This window comes from Acomys russatus, chromosome 14, assembly GCF_903995435.1.
Source record: "Acomys russatus chromosome 14, mAcoRus1.1, whole genome shotgun sequence".
Lineage (NCBI taxonomy): Eukaryota > Metazoa > Chordata > Mammalia > Rodentia > Muridae > Acomys > Acomys russatus.
The window spans coordinates 48,153,533-48,170,221 of NC_067150.1; the positions used below are offsets into that span (position 1 = coordinate 48,153,533).

The window sequence follows — 16,689 nt, forward strand, 5'->3', positions numbered from 1 at the left end:
CTTTTCCCAAAATGGGATTCCAATTCCTGATATCCAAAGGTATATCTACCTCCCCACCACCCAGGACTTAGATCTGCCCCTCTTTGCTCATCCTGGCTATGGCCCTGTTTGCCTTGAGACCTCTGATGGCTGCCTCAGTTTGGGTTCTGACAGAATTCACTTCCTCTAGCTTGGTGGCATTTTCTTTTCTTTTTTTGCTTTTTGAGACAAGGTCTCACTACGTTGTAGTCCTAACTGTCCTGGGATTTGCCCTTGAACTCACAGAAATCTGACTTCCTCCACCTCCAAAGTTCTGGGTTAAAGGATGTGTCATGATGCTCAGCTGTCACATTTTGCTTTGGTTATTAACCATTGTCCCAATTCTTTCTTTCTTTTTTAAGATTTATTTATTATATATACAGTGTTCCGCTTGCATGTACAGCTGCACACCATGTACCCCTGCAGGCCAGAAGAGGGCACCAGATCTCATTATAGATGCTCGTGAGCCACCATGTGGTTGCTGGGAAGTGAACTCAGGACCTCTGGAAGAGCAGCCAATGCTCTTAACCTCTGAGCCATCTCTCCAGCCCAATTCTTTCTTTTCTTTTTCCCTCCTTCGAGATAGGGCTACTCAGTGTAGTCCTAGCTGTCCTGGACTTGCGTCATAGGCCAGGCTGGGGTCGAACTCAGATATCCGATTGTTTCTGCCTCCCAAGTGCTGAGATTAAAGGCGTGCACCACCACCACCTGGCCATTGTCCCAATTCTAAATCCTCAAGTTTAGGTTCATGAATGGGGATTTTTTTTTTCCAAGTAGGGATTCTGAGTCTACCCCAGAAATCCTAAGGTAGATTCAAGTGTAGATGTCTGACCTTGAGAACCTGCCAGACGGCAATTACTGACTTAGTTTGGCGGGGAGAATGGGGAAAGAACGTTTATCAGTTCGGAACTTGAAAAATCATTCAGAAAATCGCATAGGTAAGACAAAGGAGCTGTCGGCGCATCTCTAGAGCTTGGGCAGACCCGGGGAGGTGGCGGCCACGAAGTCACAGTTTTGTCTGCGACAGGAACCGGGAGAATTTTGTGCTCAGGAGTAAAGCCTCTGCACCACTAGTAATCTAGCCTGAATCGCAAACACCAAATCAGGAAGCCCCTCCCTGGTGAACAAGAAGAGCCCCACAGTTCAGGGAGGAAGTAATGGCCTGCGGCGACTCAGCTCCCGTGATGCACCACGGCAGGCGGAGCCGGAAGTTTCGCATGAGGAGTCTGAGGGGGCGGGCCTAGCCCCGCTACGGCAGCTCATTGGTCATCCCGCGGAGCGCCGGCGGAGCGAGCGTGTGGCACCTTGGTACGGTAAGTCAGAGTTCGGTCCTGTCTCCTTTGGAGTTGTCTCTCAACCGCAAGCTGTAACTTCTTCCGGCGGACCAGGACTCTGGTTTTACAGCAGTCGACCAGTCTAGGGTTCTCGGGTTTGCCCATGTTTCTGTCCTATGCTAGGCAGTTTGGCTCCAACTCATGCAAGAACGTTATTGTGTGGCCGGGCGAATTCTGTAACCGAGAGACAGACGACCCCATTGCCAGAGACAGTGGTGACAGTGGCGAGGAGGACAGCAGAGTCCACGGCCGCTTGGTGGGAAAAACTGTAGGCTGGGGAAGAGGCTTTACTGGGCCCGACACTTAGGACTTAGGTCTGTTTCCTGCGCCTCCTACCTTGCTCCCATTGTAGGCGTGTACCAGCCCCTTAGGTACCGTTAGGGACAGTTTTAATGACATACAGTGGGGATACCTTACGGGGGTGAGGTGAGGAGCTCAATAATTCCCCACGGGATACTCCGGTTATGTTACAGATACTTTGATACATTAATTCACGCTGATAATATGTCATTCTTTTTTTTTATTTTTATTTTTTGGTTTTTCGAGACAGGGTTTCTCTGTGTAGCCTTGGCTATCCTGGACTCATTTTGTAGACCAGGCTGGCCTCGAACTCACAGCGATCTGCCTGCCTCTGCCTCCTGAGTGCTGGGATTAAAGGCGTGCGCCACCACGCCCGGCTCCATTTTTTTTTTTATAAAGATTTATTTATTTATTATTTGTACAGTATTCTGCCCGCATGTGTGGCTGCATGCCAGAAGAAGGCACCATTATAGATGGTTGTGAGCCACTATGTGGTTGCTGGGAATTGAACTCAGGACCTTGGGAGGAACAACCAGTGCTCTTAACCTCTGAGCCATCTCTTCAGCCCCTAATATGTCATACTTAACACATTTTCTTAAAAAAAAAAAAAAAATCCCATTCTTAGTGGGCCATGGTGGCACATGCCTTTAATTCCAGTAACTCGCTGGCAGATGTCTATGAGTTTGGAGGCCAGCTTAGTCTACAAATCGAGTTCCAGGACAGCCAGGGCTGTTACACAGAGAAACTCCGTCCTGGAAAACAAACAGGGTTTCTCTGTGTAGCCTTGGCTGTCCTGGATTCACTTTGTAAACCAGGCTGGCCTCGAACTCAGAGATCTACCTGACTCTGCTACCATGCCTGGCTCAGAACTGTATATTTAAATGGTTAAGATGGTGAGTCCATGTATGTTAGCCCCACCCACCTCACATTCAATCAAAACCAAATACTGTCACTGAGCTACAAAGCCAGTTGCTTAGCTACCTTGATTGATTGGATTGCAGAACTGGGAACTGAACCTGAGGACATCACACATACAGTGGAAACACTCCTCTATTGAGCTATAATTCCAGCTACCCGCTTTAAAAAAGATTTTATGGGGCTGGAGAGATGGCTCAGAAGTTAGGAGCACTGACTGTTCCTCCAGAGGTCATGAGTTCAATTCCCAGCAACCACATGTCATCTGATACCCTCCTCTGGCCTGCAGATGTACATGCAGGCAGAGCTCTGTATACATAATAATAAATAACAAATAAAAAAGATTTTATTATGTGCCTAGCTATATGTATGTGTATAGAGGCCAGAAGGAGGCATCATATTTGTTGTGGGCCACTGTATTAGTGATAGGGATTGAACCTGCTTCTGCAGGATTGGCAAGTGCACCTAACCCCAGAGCCATCTCTACAACCCATTTGTTTGTTTGTTTGTTTGTTTTTGAGGCAGGGTCTCAATAGGCCCACACGTGTCTAGAATTCCCTGTGTATCTGAGACTGGCCTTGAGCTACTGATCCTCCCTCCCTGCCTCCGTCTCCCAGTGCTGGAAATTTAGGTATTAGTGAGCCTGTTTCCAGCCCCTTTCCTCTTTTCTGTTCTTTTTTCCTGAGATAGGGTCTTACCAAGTTACGGAGGCTGGTTGTGAGCTTACTCTCTAGGCCAGCCAGGCCTTTAATTCATCCTCTTCCTCTCCCTGTGGAGTAGCTGAGATGAGATTACAGGCCTGACTCACCACATTTTTGTTTTTGTTTTGGAACAGGGTCTCTCTAATGTATTTTTGGCTGGCTTGGAACTCACTATATTATAGACCAGCTTAGCCTTCAATTTGCAGTGACCCTTCTGAGTGCTGTGGTTATCGGTGTGTGCTTCTGCACTGGGCTACCATATTTTTATCATGTCTGTATTTACTTACTTATAGCAAATAAAGACGTGGGTGTCACTGTGGTATATTCAGACAAAATCTGTTTTTATTGTTTCTTTTCCTGCCGTCTCATCCTGTTATGTCTTTCTCCCAGCTTTCTTTCTGCTCTCATTCATGTCATAGATGCTCTTTTTTTGTCCTCTCCTCCTTTAAAAAGATTTATTTTTATTTACTATCTTCTATGTATGAATGTTCTGCCTATATGTATACATGTGCAACATGTACACGCCTGGTGCCCTCAGAGGCTAGAAGAGGGCATCAGGTCCTTGGAATCTGGAACTAGAGTTACAGATGCTTTTAAGCTGCCGTGTAGGTGCTGGGAACTGAGCTCAGGTCCTTTAGAAGAGCAGCCAGTTTTTGTTTGTTTGGTTTGATTTTGAGACAGGGTCTTTCTTAGCACTCACTTTTAGACCAGGCTGTCGTTGAACTCACAGAGATCTACTTGCCTCTGCCTCCCATGTGCATCACTAGGTTCTTTTGTTTTGTTTTGTTTTTTGAGACAGGGTTTCTCTGTGTAGCCTTGGCTGTTCTGGACTCACTTTGTAGACCAGGCTGGCCTAGAACTCACAGAGATCTCCCAGCCTCTGCCTCCCGAGTGCTGGGATTAAAGGTGTTTGCCACCACACTGGGCTCAAAAGTTATCTTTTTAAGTCTTCATTACTTCACTTAAAATAATGCTTTAGAGAGCTATCCATTTTCCTTCAGATTTCAGCCTTTATTGCTGAATATGTATGCTGTATATACTCTTTGTCTCCTCCCCCCCCCCCCCCCGAGGCAGGTTTCTCTGTATAGCCTTGGCTGTCCTGGATTCACTTTGTAGACCAGGCTGGCCTAGAACTCACAATGATCCCCCTGCCTCCCAAGTGCTCCTGTATGTTTTTTTGGGGGGGAGGCCTCTTTTATTCCACTGCTTTCCATGTATGTTTTTGTGCCTGTTTTGCGGCTTTAGTATAATTTGAGATCAGATGTTGTGATATCTTCAGCAGTGTTTTCTCTGCTTAGGATTGGTCTTTTTGTGTTTCTTTTTTTTTTTTTTTTTTTTTTTTCTTTTTGTGTTTCTATATAGAGTTTTGATTTTTTTTTTTTTCCCCCTAGTTCTGTAACAAGTGTCATTAGAATTTGGGTGGAATGTTTATGGAAATTGCATTAAATTTACAGATTACACACAGAGATCCATCTGCGTCCGCCTCCCAAGTGTTGGGATTAAAGGCAAGTGTCACCATGGTTAGCCCTGTTTTTGTTTCCTGAAGAAGAGTTTCATATAGTGGAGGCTGGTCTTCAGCTTCCTCCCAAGCTGAGGATGGATGGCGCTGGCTTTCCCCCTCCTCCCGCATGAGCCTGCTTCCACTTCCCAAGTGTGAGCTGCCATACCTGTCTCCTAGGGCACTTCTTTCTTTCCTTCTTTCTTTTGTTCATTGTTGTTGTTGTTGTTTTTAAAGACTATGTCTTAATCTTAGCACTTGGGGGCAGAGAGGTAGTTGTGTGTGTGTGTCTGTGTATCAGTAAGTTTGAAGTCAACTAGGGTTACAACACAACAAAAGTTTTCATCAGAGTTATATTTGTTACTGAGTGATGACTCTTTAGAACTATTTAGGAAAAGAGTTAAGATGCTCAGTCACGCTGGGCATGGTGGCACACGCCTTTAATCCCAACACCCGGAGGCAGAGGCAGGAGGATCACTGTGAGTTCGAAGCCAGCCTGATCTACAAAGTGAGTCCAGGACAACCAAGATAACATAGAGAAACTGTCTTGAAAAACAAAACAAAACAAAACAAAGATGCTCAGTCATATTACTGGATGGCAGGAGTTGCTCATTACGATGAAAAATAGAAAAAAGCCAAAGACTAACTTTATTCTCTCAGCTATTAAACTTAACATTATTGAAGTGCTGGTAGAAAATAACATTATTATTGCTAATACATGACTCATTTATCATTTTGCCTTCTTCCACGGAAACAATTAATTTTCAGTTGCGTGAGCTTTTTAAAAAAAATTACATCATAAGTGCCTGTCATCATGGGATGAAGTGAACTAATGAGCTATTTTCTTTATAGGGAAGATGGAAGAACTGAGTCAAGCCCTAGCTAGTAGCTTTTCTGTGTCTCAAGAACTGAACAGCACAGCTGCCCCGCACCCTCGACTGTCCCAATACAAGTCCAAGTACAGTTCCTTGGAGCAGAGTGAGCGGCGCCGCCAGTTGCTAGACCTACAGAAATCGTGAGGATGCTTTCACTCCTTGGGCTTCTTTCTCTGTGCTGGGAGCTGCGAGTCATTTGTGGGCAGCTAGACTTGTTTCCATAGAATCCCCTTCACAGAAGGTCATTCCTGTCCAAGGTTGGGTGGGTAAATTCTGTCACAGGTAATTATTTTTTCCCCCTACATTTTAGGAAAACAACGAGGGAAAAACTGAACTTTTGAAGCAAAAGCTCAGTTGTCTGGTTAAAATTTTTTATTTTTCCTGGCAACAGTATTGAGCTTTGCAATTTAGGGACTTGTAAAAGCCATGCCGAGATGTCCCTCCCTGGATTGCTTGTGTGTGGCTTCTTACTCATTGTGATGATGGTCTTGGTATGGTCTTCCCATCTGCCTTCAGCTCAGATGTTTCTGAGTACCCTTGGGAATTCAAGCTAATTCCATAGAGAACCGGGCAATGTTTCCCATACACTTAATACTAAATGCCAAAATGAACAAATAGGAAAAGACCCAAAACAGGCGTGTTTTAGGCTGCCCTCTTTGAAGCCCTGTCCTTTTGTTCTCAATGCATCTTTAGCCTTTTTGGGGTCAGAAGTGAAAGGAGTGGGAATTAGAAAAAACTAGCCATGCTGTACACTTGCATTGACTGCATTTGGTCAAGTGCTGTGTCAGGAGATGAGTTTAACACCAGTTGTTTGTGAGCTCTGAGCTGTTTGCTGATTACAATCCCAGTTCATCCCAGTTCACTCCTTTTCTTCCATGTTCTTCTTTCCTTCCTTTCTGTTTAATTTTTATTTTTTTTTTGTCTTTTGTTTTTGTTTGTTTGTTTTTGTTTTTTCGAGACAGGGTTTCTCTGTGTAGCCCTGACTGTCCTGGGCTCACTTTGTAAACCAGGCTGGCCTCAACAGAGATCCTCCTGCCTCTTCCTCCTGAGTTCTGGGATTAAAGGCGTGCGCCACCATGCCTGGCCTTTTTTTGTTTTTTTAAGACAGGGTTTCTCTGTGTAGACCTGGCTGTCCTGGAACTCACTCTAGATCAGGCTGGCCTCAAACTCAGAGATCTGCTTGCCTCTGCCTTCTGAGTGATGGGTTTAAAGGTGTGAGCCACCACCACTGCCTGGTTCTTTTCCTGTTTTCTTTTTTTTAAGACACACACACACACACACACACACACACACACACACACACACTATCTGCATGTACAACTACGTGCCAGAAGAGGGCATCAGATTGCATTATAGATAGTTGTGAGCCCCCATATGGTTTCTGGAAATTGAACCCAGGACCCTAGAAGAGCAGCCAGTGCTCTTAAACCAGTGAACCATCTCTCCAGGCCTCCTTCTCTGTTTTCAATTGTAATTTATTATTTTCAAATTAGTAACACAGTCATATGGCTCAAAATACATAGAAAAGTGAATGGTAAAATGCTCCTTTCTCCGGGCTTGGTGACAACACGCCTGTAATCCCAGCACTCTGGAAGCCAGAGGCAGGCAGATCTCTGTGAGTTCAAGGCCAGCCTGATCTACAAAACAACAACAACAATGGCTGGAGAGATGGCTTAGAGGCATATATACACATGTGTACATGCACACACACACAGAGAATAATTAAAAGAAGAAACCATATTGGTTTTAGTGTCTAATTTCTTTGCTTTCTGGAAATAGTAAGATACATGGAATTCCTAATTAGTCTGTAACAATTATGTTTGAAAATTTTCTTTCTTCCAATTTACTAGAATATATTGGGCTTTTTTTTTTTTGTTTTTGTTTGTTTGTTTGTTTGTTTTTAGACAGGGTTTGTCTGTGTAGCCTTGATTGTCCTGGACTTGCTTTATAGACCAGGCTGGCCTTGAACTCAGAGATGTGCCTGCCTCTCCCTCCCAAATGCTGGGATAAAATATGTTGTTTTTAATAAATAACTTGGGTATATCGATGCATGCCTGTATCCCGCATTAAGGAGAAAGTAGAGGTAGCTGAGTTACAAACTAAATGTTAGGGCTGGAACGATGGTTTAGTGGTTAAGAGTGCTTGCTATTCTTAGAGAGGACCCAGGTCCAGCTCCCAGCACCAGTGTTAAGTGGCTCATAGACACCTGTACCTCCAGCAGCTAGAGCATTGGTTCTCAGCTCCTCTTTAATACATATTTTTTGTTTCTACTTCATAACCGTAATTTTGCTTCTGTTATGAATTGTAATGAAAGTATCTGTGTTTTTGGATGGTCTTAGCTGACTACTGTGAAAGGGTCATTCAACCCTTAAAAGGGTCATGACCCACAGGTTGAAAACTGCTGATCTAGAGGATCTGATGCCCTCTTTCGACCTCCATAGGCAGCTGCACACATATGCACAGAGAAAGTGTCATCCTGGGCTAATAGGGAGTTTGAGATCAACCTAAACTACTTGAGACTCTGCCTCAACAAAACAAACCAAAATCCTGAGTGTGGTGGTGCATGCTGTAATCCTATCACTTAGCAGTTAGAAGCAGGAGGATCTGTGAGTTCTATGCCAGCCTGGACATTGTAAGTTCTAGGACAGCCAGGACAACATAGAGAGAACATTTCTTAAAAAAAAAAAAAAAAAATTGGAGCGATGGTTCAGGGTTTAAGAGCACTGGCTACTCATTCAAAGGTCCTGAGTTCAATTCCAAGCAAAACTACATGGTGGCTCACAACCATCTATAATGTGATCTGATGCTCTCTTTTATCCGATGCTCGCTTCTGTTATGCAGGCACACATACAAGAGAGTGCTTATATACATGAATAAATAAATCTTCAAAAAAACCAAAAGACAAAACAAAAGATTGTGGCTGGAAGGTTCTCGTTTATCTCATTTATTTATTTAATGAGTGCAGGATCTCACTCTGTAGCTGTTCTGGAACTCACTTTGTAGACCAGGTTGTCTTTGAACTTGGTGCTGAGATCAAAGTTGTATGCCACTACATCAGGATAGATGTCAAGTCTTAAGCCAAGTAACCTCTTTCAGAAGTCAGACAAGAAGAGCCTTAGTTTTGAGGCTTTTGTTTGTTTGCTTGCTTGTTTTTATCAGCATGCCATCTGAAGTGGAAAGCCCCAGAAGATGTTCTTGGTTTGGACTTCTCACTGTGTTTAGTGTTTCCTCCTTCTCCTCTCCGAGGCCTTTGATGAGTCTGCCAGGCAGGATATGTTAACTTCTCTTCTGGAGTGCAGCGGGGTAACGTGGGTTCAGTTTACTCAGCCAGTGAATCTTGGAAATTTCTTTAAAAATAAATATTTTACTTTAAACATTCTTAAGAAACTGAGAGAGAGAAAAAAGAAAAAAGAAAAAGAAACTGAGGGAGGCTTAGTATGTTCAGAGGGAGTTTCTTGATTTGGAGCTATAAGGAGACAGTGACTAGTTTAACTTTGCAAAGTAAATTCTGTTATTTCCTAGTTGCTTCCAAATTTGTCATCCTTGAATGGAATGAAATCTGTCACATTGTGGGATATCTTTTTATGGTATGTTTAGATCTGACCTTGCCTTTTTCTCCTCCAGCAATCGGTTGGATTATGTGAACCATGCCAGAAGACTGGCTGAAGATGACTGGACAGGGATGGAGAGTGGAGAAGAAGAAGATAAGAAAGATGAAGAGGAAATGGATGTTGACCCTGGCAAGAAGTTACCAAAACGCTATGCTAATCAAGTGAGTGGTCCAGAGTTCTGCACCTTCCACAGCAACAAAACCCACCAAAATGAATGCTGATATAAAAAGAGGGTCAGCAAGGCTAATGAATCAGGACTTGCTGGTGTGTTTGTAGAGACTGGATGGTAGCTGCTCACAGTTCTGATGGCTGACTTAGGAGCAGTGATGAAGCTGGATGTGGTGGAGCACCCCGCTTTTAATCCCTGCAATTGGGAGACAGAGGCAGGTGGATTTTCTATGAATTTAAGGCCCAACTGGACTACATAGTAAGTTCCAGGACAGTCAGGGCTACATAGAGAGACCCTGTCTCAAATAACACAAATACAAAAACAAAGAAAGCGTTGATGAAGTCTGTGGACAGTGATTTGGAGTTACTAGCCCATCTAGCCCATGGTAACCGGAGGCTGCTGGCTTGCTATGGAAGTTTCTGAGCTTGGTCTCTAGTAACATCCCATGTCCTCGTCATCTTTGTTCACTTTTTTGGGCAAGGAATATAATCCAGGGCTTTGTGTGTGCTAGGCAAATGTTCTTCTGTCACTGTTGAACTGGAATCCTAGCCTCCTTGTCTTTTGCCCTTGTTGGTTTTTGAGATATAGTCTTTCTGTGTAACTCTGGCTAGCCTGGAACTACTATGTAGACCAAGCTGGCCTTGAACTTATAGAAGAACCTTCTTATTCTGTGATTATGCGTATGCACCATCATACCTGGCCTTCCATGTTTTATATATATAATATTTTAATTCTTATTTGCTTGCTTTTTGTCAGTTTGTTTATTTATTTATTTATTTATTTATTTATTTATTTATTTATTTTTGAGATAGTCTTGGCTATCCTGGAATTAGAACTCAATGTGTCAACCAGGTTAGCTTTGAACTTATAGAGATCTGCCTACTTCTACTTCCCAAGTAGCAGGATTAAAAGGTCTGTGCTACCACGCCAGCTTTTTTATTTTTAAATAGACACTGCATAGTTGGCTGGGAAGGGGTCTACCCACCACCCTTGTTCCTCATGCCTTCCTTGGTTGGTAGTCTTTCTCAGCTAGAATGTTAGGAGGCCAGTCTTGGCAGTGTACACTGAGGTGGTACTGGGCAGGAAGTACATCTGCCCTTAAAGAAAGAGATCCTGTGCAGAACAGGCAGTTGACTAAGGTACTGTTGAACCATGAAACAACCAATCACTATGCCACACTCAACTAAATGCTCTTATTATGGCTTGTGGTGCTACCGAGGAAACTGGAAACAGACAGTGCCAGGCAGTCCTGGTGTTCCAGAAGAAGAAAGGCTGTGGGTCTGAGTTGAAGCAGGAGTCTTTCCTGTGTAATATACCACTTTGTAGAATCCTCTTGCCTTTAGAATTTAGAAATACCTATTTACCTGGTTCTCTCTTCCAAATAGAGTACAGCTAATACCTTTTGTGAAAAGGTGCACTTCAGGTTTTGTTTATAACAAGGTTTGGCTATGTAGCTCAAGTTGGCCTTGAACTAATGATTCTTCTGTTCAGGAACATTGAAGGACTTCCTGTATGCAACCAGGCTTCATTGTGTGATGGTCGTAGACCATAAATAGCCCCTATATTCTTAGAGTAAGTATAGAATATAACTTTCGCTATAAGAAAACAAAATTCCTGAGCCAGGTGTGGTAGTTCCTACCCCAGCTACCCCAGCATTTAGTTTAGAGGCCAAAGCCTTGGCTAAGGATTGCCAAGGGTTCAAGGCCCACTTAGGCTACATAATAAATTCTAGATCAGCCTGAGGTACAGTATGAAATTCAATTTCAAGGGAGAAAGAGAATACTACCATTCTATGCTTTTTTTTAGTATAAGTCATAGGACTGTACAGCTATGACCATTATTCAATTCTAGGATATTATCTTTCTGTTTCAAAGTATTTTTATTAGCTATATATGTTTGTTTACAAACATATACTCACTCTTACTCACCCTTCACCTTGTCTTATTACATTTTTCCTATCCCTACAACTCCCCTCCTCACTACAAATTCCTTCCCCAAATTCATGTCTGTCTGTTTTCTGACTTTTTGCATTTAACTAGGGTCACGCATGTGCCTGAATTTGAATCTATATACTGGAACCTGATGGGCTCATATGTGCATGTGCATCTGAGGACATTGACTCCCCACTCCCAGAATCCACCACAGTCTCTAGTTCAGCATGGAGACGTAGGCCCTGTTGACAAGGCCAGTCCTTTTTTTTTTTTTTTTTTTTATTAATTTATTCTTGTTACATCTCAATGGTTATCCCATCCCTTGTATCCTCCCATTATTCCCTCCCTCCCATTTTCCCCTTATTCCCCTCCCCTATGTTCCTGAGAGGGATTACCTCCCCCTGTATATGCTCATAGGGTATCAAGTCTCTTCTTGGTAACCTGCTGTCCTTCCTCTGAGTGCCGCCAGGTCAAGGCCAGTCTTTTGTTAGCTCAGTGTGCTGGGTGTGGTGATGCACACTCCCAGCACTCGGGAGGCAGATGCAGGTGGATCTTTGTGAGTTCGAGGCCAGCTTGTTATACAAAGAGAATCCAGGACAGCCAGGGCTGTTACACAGAGAAACCCTGTGCTGGGCATAGTGGCACACACCTTTAATCCCAGCACTTGGGAGGCAGAGGCAGGAAGATTACTGTGAGTTCAAGGCCAACCTGGTGTACAAAGTTAGTCTAGGACAGCCAAGGCTACACAGAGAAACCGTGTCTCCAAAAAAAAAAAAAGAAAGAAAGAAACTGCAGTTGTTAGGAGTTTATGATTGCCATGGTTAGATCATGCCCATAAGATGGAGAAAATGGCATTTTATAGCCCTTCTCCATGTTTTCTGTTCTTCTTTCTTTATCCTCTTCTAAGATGTTCCCTAAGCCTTAGACAGGGAAGTATAAATGTCTTATTTAGGACTGAACATTCAAATACCACTTATTCTCAGTACCTTGAGCGGTCAAACATCATTCTCTCTGAAGAGAGTCAAGGGGCCATGATTGGACCTTGAGGTTAGAAAGCATCCAAAGGACAGTTCATCATATCAGGCAGCATGACAGGGCCTTAAAGAGAAAAAAAGGCTTCCTTTTAAAACCTGGAAATGAGACATGTAAATAGTATAGTCTTTTTATTGCAGTATGGGAAGCAGAGGCAGGCAGATCTCTGTGAATTCAAAATCAGTCTAGTTTTTAATATCGTTTTATAGACCAGCCAGGGTTACATAGTGAAACATTGTCTCAAACAAAAACATAAACAAACAAACCCAGTAAGGAAACTCATTAAACAAGATTGCTTAAAATAAAAGAGTGATAGATTAGTTACCATAGACTGTATGACAGAGGACCTGAAGGGTCCTGTGGGGAAAAGGTCTCTGGAAGTTGTTCTGTCACTACCACATGTGCACACTCAAGATGCACACACACAGTAATAAGAAATGAACTCTTTATTTATTTATTTATTTATTTATTTTTTGGTTTTTCAAGACAGGATTTCTCTGTATAGCTTTGACTGTCCTGGACTCATTTTGTAGACCAGGCTGGCCTCGAACTTACAGTGATCCACCTGCCTTCCTCTCTATCCTAAGCATTAACCCTCCACAGACTTTTAGTCTGCAAGAGCAACAAGTACTCTTAACTGCTGAGCCATCTCTGTAGCCCTCATAAAAGGTATTTGTAATGTAGACTTACTTGCAGGAGTTAACAGAAAGAGAGGCACTTAAAAAAAAAAAAGAGAGAAAGAGAGAGAGAGAGAGGCACTAATGGAAAGAGTAAGGCACACCAAGAGCCTAGATGTAGACTTTTCAAAACAGAGTTGCTCTTCAGTTCCCTTATGATAGACATACATAGGATTTTGATGAGCTTTGATGTTACTGTCATTAAAGAGTTGCTGGGAGGAGCTGGAGAGTGCTCAGCAGCTAAGAGCTGCTCTTCAGAGGACCTAACTTCAATTCCTAGCACCCACAGGATCATTCACAACAGTCTATAACTCCAGTCTGAGGGTTCTGACACCCTCTTCTGGCCTCCTTGAGTACCAGGCATGCATAAGGTATACAGACAGACATGCAGACAAATACCCATATACATAAAGTAGAGTAAAAATAAAATTGCTAGGAGATTTAAATGAGATCACAGGGTAATTCCTGAAGCCTATGGAACAGGATTATACTTTGTAAACACAACTGTAGATCACAGGGGTACAGGAAGTTAGGATATTGTCACTGTAAATAAAACTGCATAGTTTCCTTTGTGAGCATCACAAAATATATTCAAAAGAGTTAGGTCATATCTAAGATATATGCTTAGGTATTTTGTTAACATTCTTATGTAAAGATAGCTTTATATCAAAGGAGCTCCCCCACACACTTTTTTTTTTTTTAGAGGAAAGGTCTCACTATGTATCCCTGCCAGCCTGGAATTCACTGTGTAGACCACAGACTGGCCTTAATGTACACAGTCTTGTGTACCGTGTGGTTGCTGGGAATTGAACTCAGGACCTCTGGAAGAGCAGCCAGTGCTCTTAACCTTTGAGCCATCTCTCCAGCCTGGCCTATGATTTTCAGAGATCCTCCTGTTTCTGCCTCCCAAGTGCTGACATTATAGTGTGGGATACCACACCTGGATCAACCAAAGGGGAAAGAAAAAACATTTTTTATAAATTATTTATTTTTTATTTTATGTGCATTAGTGTAAAGGTGTCAGATCCCTTGGAACGAAGTTACAGACAGTTGTAAGCTGCCATATAGAAGCTAGGAATTAAACCTAGGTACTTTGGAAGAGCAGGCAGTGCTCTTAACCTCTGATCCATCTCTCCAGCTTGGAAAGAAACTTTTTAAAATGCTGTTTTGGGGCCTAAGAAATGACTTAGTGGCTAAGAGCACTTCTTTCAGAGAACTTGAGTCCAGTTCCTGACATCCATATTGTGACCCACAGCCATCTATAACTTCAGTACCAGAGACCCAAACTCCTTTTTTTGATCTCCTCCAAGGGCACGAGGGGTATGATGCATACCTGAAGGCAAAACACTCACACATAAAATGAAATAAGTAAATCTAAAGTAGCTTTTTAAAGTGTTTTCTATGGGTGAGTAGCCCTTACCGAAACTATTGGCAATCATAGTGATTATGCCTACGCCTACGTCCGTTTCTGTGCACCAAATGCATGTAATACACTGGAATTCCACCCCCTCTCCCCAGACAGGATTTTTCTGTGTAGCCCTGACTGTCCTGGAACTTTCTCTATAGACCAGGCTGGACTCCAATTCAGAGATCCACCTGCCTCTGCCTCCCAGGGCTGGAATTAAAGCTGTATACCACCACTGCCAGTTCAGGCCTGCATTCTTAGCATTCAGGAGGTAGAGCCAAGAGGATCCTAAGTCCAGAGTCATTTTCACCTACATAGTGATTTTAAGGCCAACCTTAAAAATTTGAGATAACGGGCCAAGCGTGGTGGCACACGCCTTTAATCTCAGCACTCTGGAGGCAGAGGCAGGCAGATCACTGTGAGTTCAAGGCCAGCCTGGTCTAAAAGGGAGTTCAGGACAGCCAAGGCTACACAGAGAGACCCTGTCTCAAAAAAAAAAAAAAATTGAGATAGCATCTCATTAAGTTGTTCAGGCAAGCCATGAATTTGGCAGTCCTCCCACCTGAGCTTCTCAAGCCGCTGAGACTGTGTACCTGTATAACCATTTGCCCCCTGATACCTTTTTATCGTAACGCCTGGCATGTGAACTTGGGAAATGATAGTTAAGTCTGAGCATGACTCAAGAAGAGTATTCATTTCCAAGGCATAAACCCGGAATGTAGTAGTTATGCTGGTAGGCAGCAGGCAAACAAGGAAAGGGAACAAGTCCCTGACTTCTGGTCTTGAAGCCGGGGAATAAGTAGGATGCACATGGTGATACTCAGGGCAGATGCCAAGTCACCAGGGAATGCCTTCCGTCTGTCCGTTATGCTGGAGACCTCCTTGCTTCCTGAGAGTGCCCTGGGGGGGGGGGGGGAAGCATCTCTGCTCTCAACTTTATCTGTATTTATATTATGTGTGTAGGATGTGAATGCTTTCTTCTTGTAATGTTTGAATGACACACTGCTGCTAATCTTATAACACCATTTTTTTCCCCCTAGTTAATGCTTTCTGAGTGGTTAATTGACGTCCCTTCAGATTTGGGGCAAGAATGGATTGTGGTTGTGTGTCCTGTTGGGAAAAGAGCCCTTATCGTGGCCTCCAGGGTGAGTAACTGCTTCTTGCCTCTCATGCCTCTCATCTGCCACATCAGCTGTGCCTGGAGTTGGCCCCACAGTGCTTTCCTGCCGGAAGAGTCAGTTGCAAGCTATTTCTGGGCTAATGGCAACCCAATAGAAGAGAGAAGCAAGAGCCAAGGATGCCTGTGAATGCCTAATGAGAATGGTAGTTTCTCCCTACAGGGTTCAACCAGTGCCTACACCAAGAGTGGCTACTGTGTCAATAGGTTTCCTTCCCTTCTGCCAGGAGGCAACAGGAGAAACTCAACAACAGCCAAAGGTACCTAAATCTCATACCTATTTACTCTGTTTTTTGGTCTTTCTCCCCCACTATCCCGTTGGTGCTGAGGCTCAATCATAGAGGATCTCTGAGACAGTCAAGCACCAAGGTGCACGTCTTTAATCCCAGCACTGAAGGAAGCAGAGGCAGGTGGATCTCTGTGAGTTCCAGGACAGCCTGGTCTACAAAGTGAGTCCAGGACAGCCAAGGCTACACAGAGAAACCCTGTCTCCAAAACCAAAACCAAAACCAACCAAACACACACACACACACACACAAAAAAAAACAAACCCAAAAGATCTCTGAGGCTTAAGGGGCCAGCCAGCCAGTTCTGTAGGTGAAAGTGCTTTTTATCAGGGGCTGGAGAGATGGCTCAGAGGTTAAGAGCACTGGCTGTTCTTCCAAAGGTCTTGAGTTCAATTCCCAGCAACCACATGGTGGCTCACAACCATCTATAATGAGATCTGGTGCCCTCTTCTGGCCTGCAGGCACACATGTAGGTAGAATACTGTATAATAAATAAATAAATCTTTAAAAAAAAGAAAAGAAAAGAAAGTGCTTTTTATCAAGCCCACATAACCTGAGATTGATCCCTAGAACGTACAGTGAAAGTTAGAGAGTTAGCTCCTAAGAGTTGTCCACATGCCCATACACATGCAACAAACACAAAAACAAACAAACCCTTTAAATTACTACAGTCCCCAGTTTTGTTTTTCTTGAGATAATGTGAACATGTGTCTTAGTTAGGGTTAATATTGCTCTGATGAAACATTGTGTCCAAAAAGC

At 43.4% G+C, this 16,689-nt stretch overlaps 1 protein-coding gene across 3 annotated transcripts in view; it reads left to right on the plus strand.

Moving 5' to 3' along the window:
* The first annotated feature begins 1,224 nt into the window (after nt 1–1,224).
* Nucleotides 1,225–16,689, plus strand: part of Snupn (snurportin 1) — a 31,668-nt gene continuing 16,203 nt past the window's right edge. For 2 of the 3 annotated variants that reach the window (XM_051156513.1, XM_051156515.1), the window contains exons 1-5: nt 1,364–1,608; nt 5,619–5,781; nt 9,266–9,413; nt 15,507–15,611; nt 15,807–15,903. In XM_051156513.1, the coding sequence (XP_051012470.1) occupies nt 5,624–5,781; nt 9,266–9,413; nt 15,507–15,611; nt 15,807–15,903 (508 nt within the window). In that variant the 5' untranslated portion in view covers nt 1,364–1,608; nt 5,619–5,623. Of the gene's footprint in view, nt 1,332–1,363; nt 1,609–5,618; nt 5,782–9,265; nt 9,414–15,506; nt 15,612–15,806; nt 15,904–16,689 lie in introns of those variants that run through there. The other variant, XM_051156514.1, reaches the window with a different exon arrangement.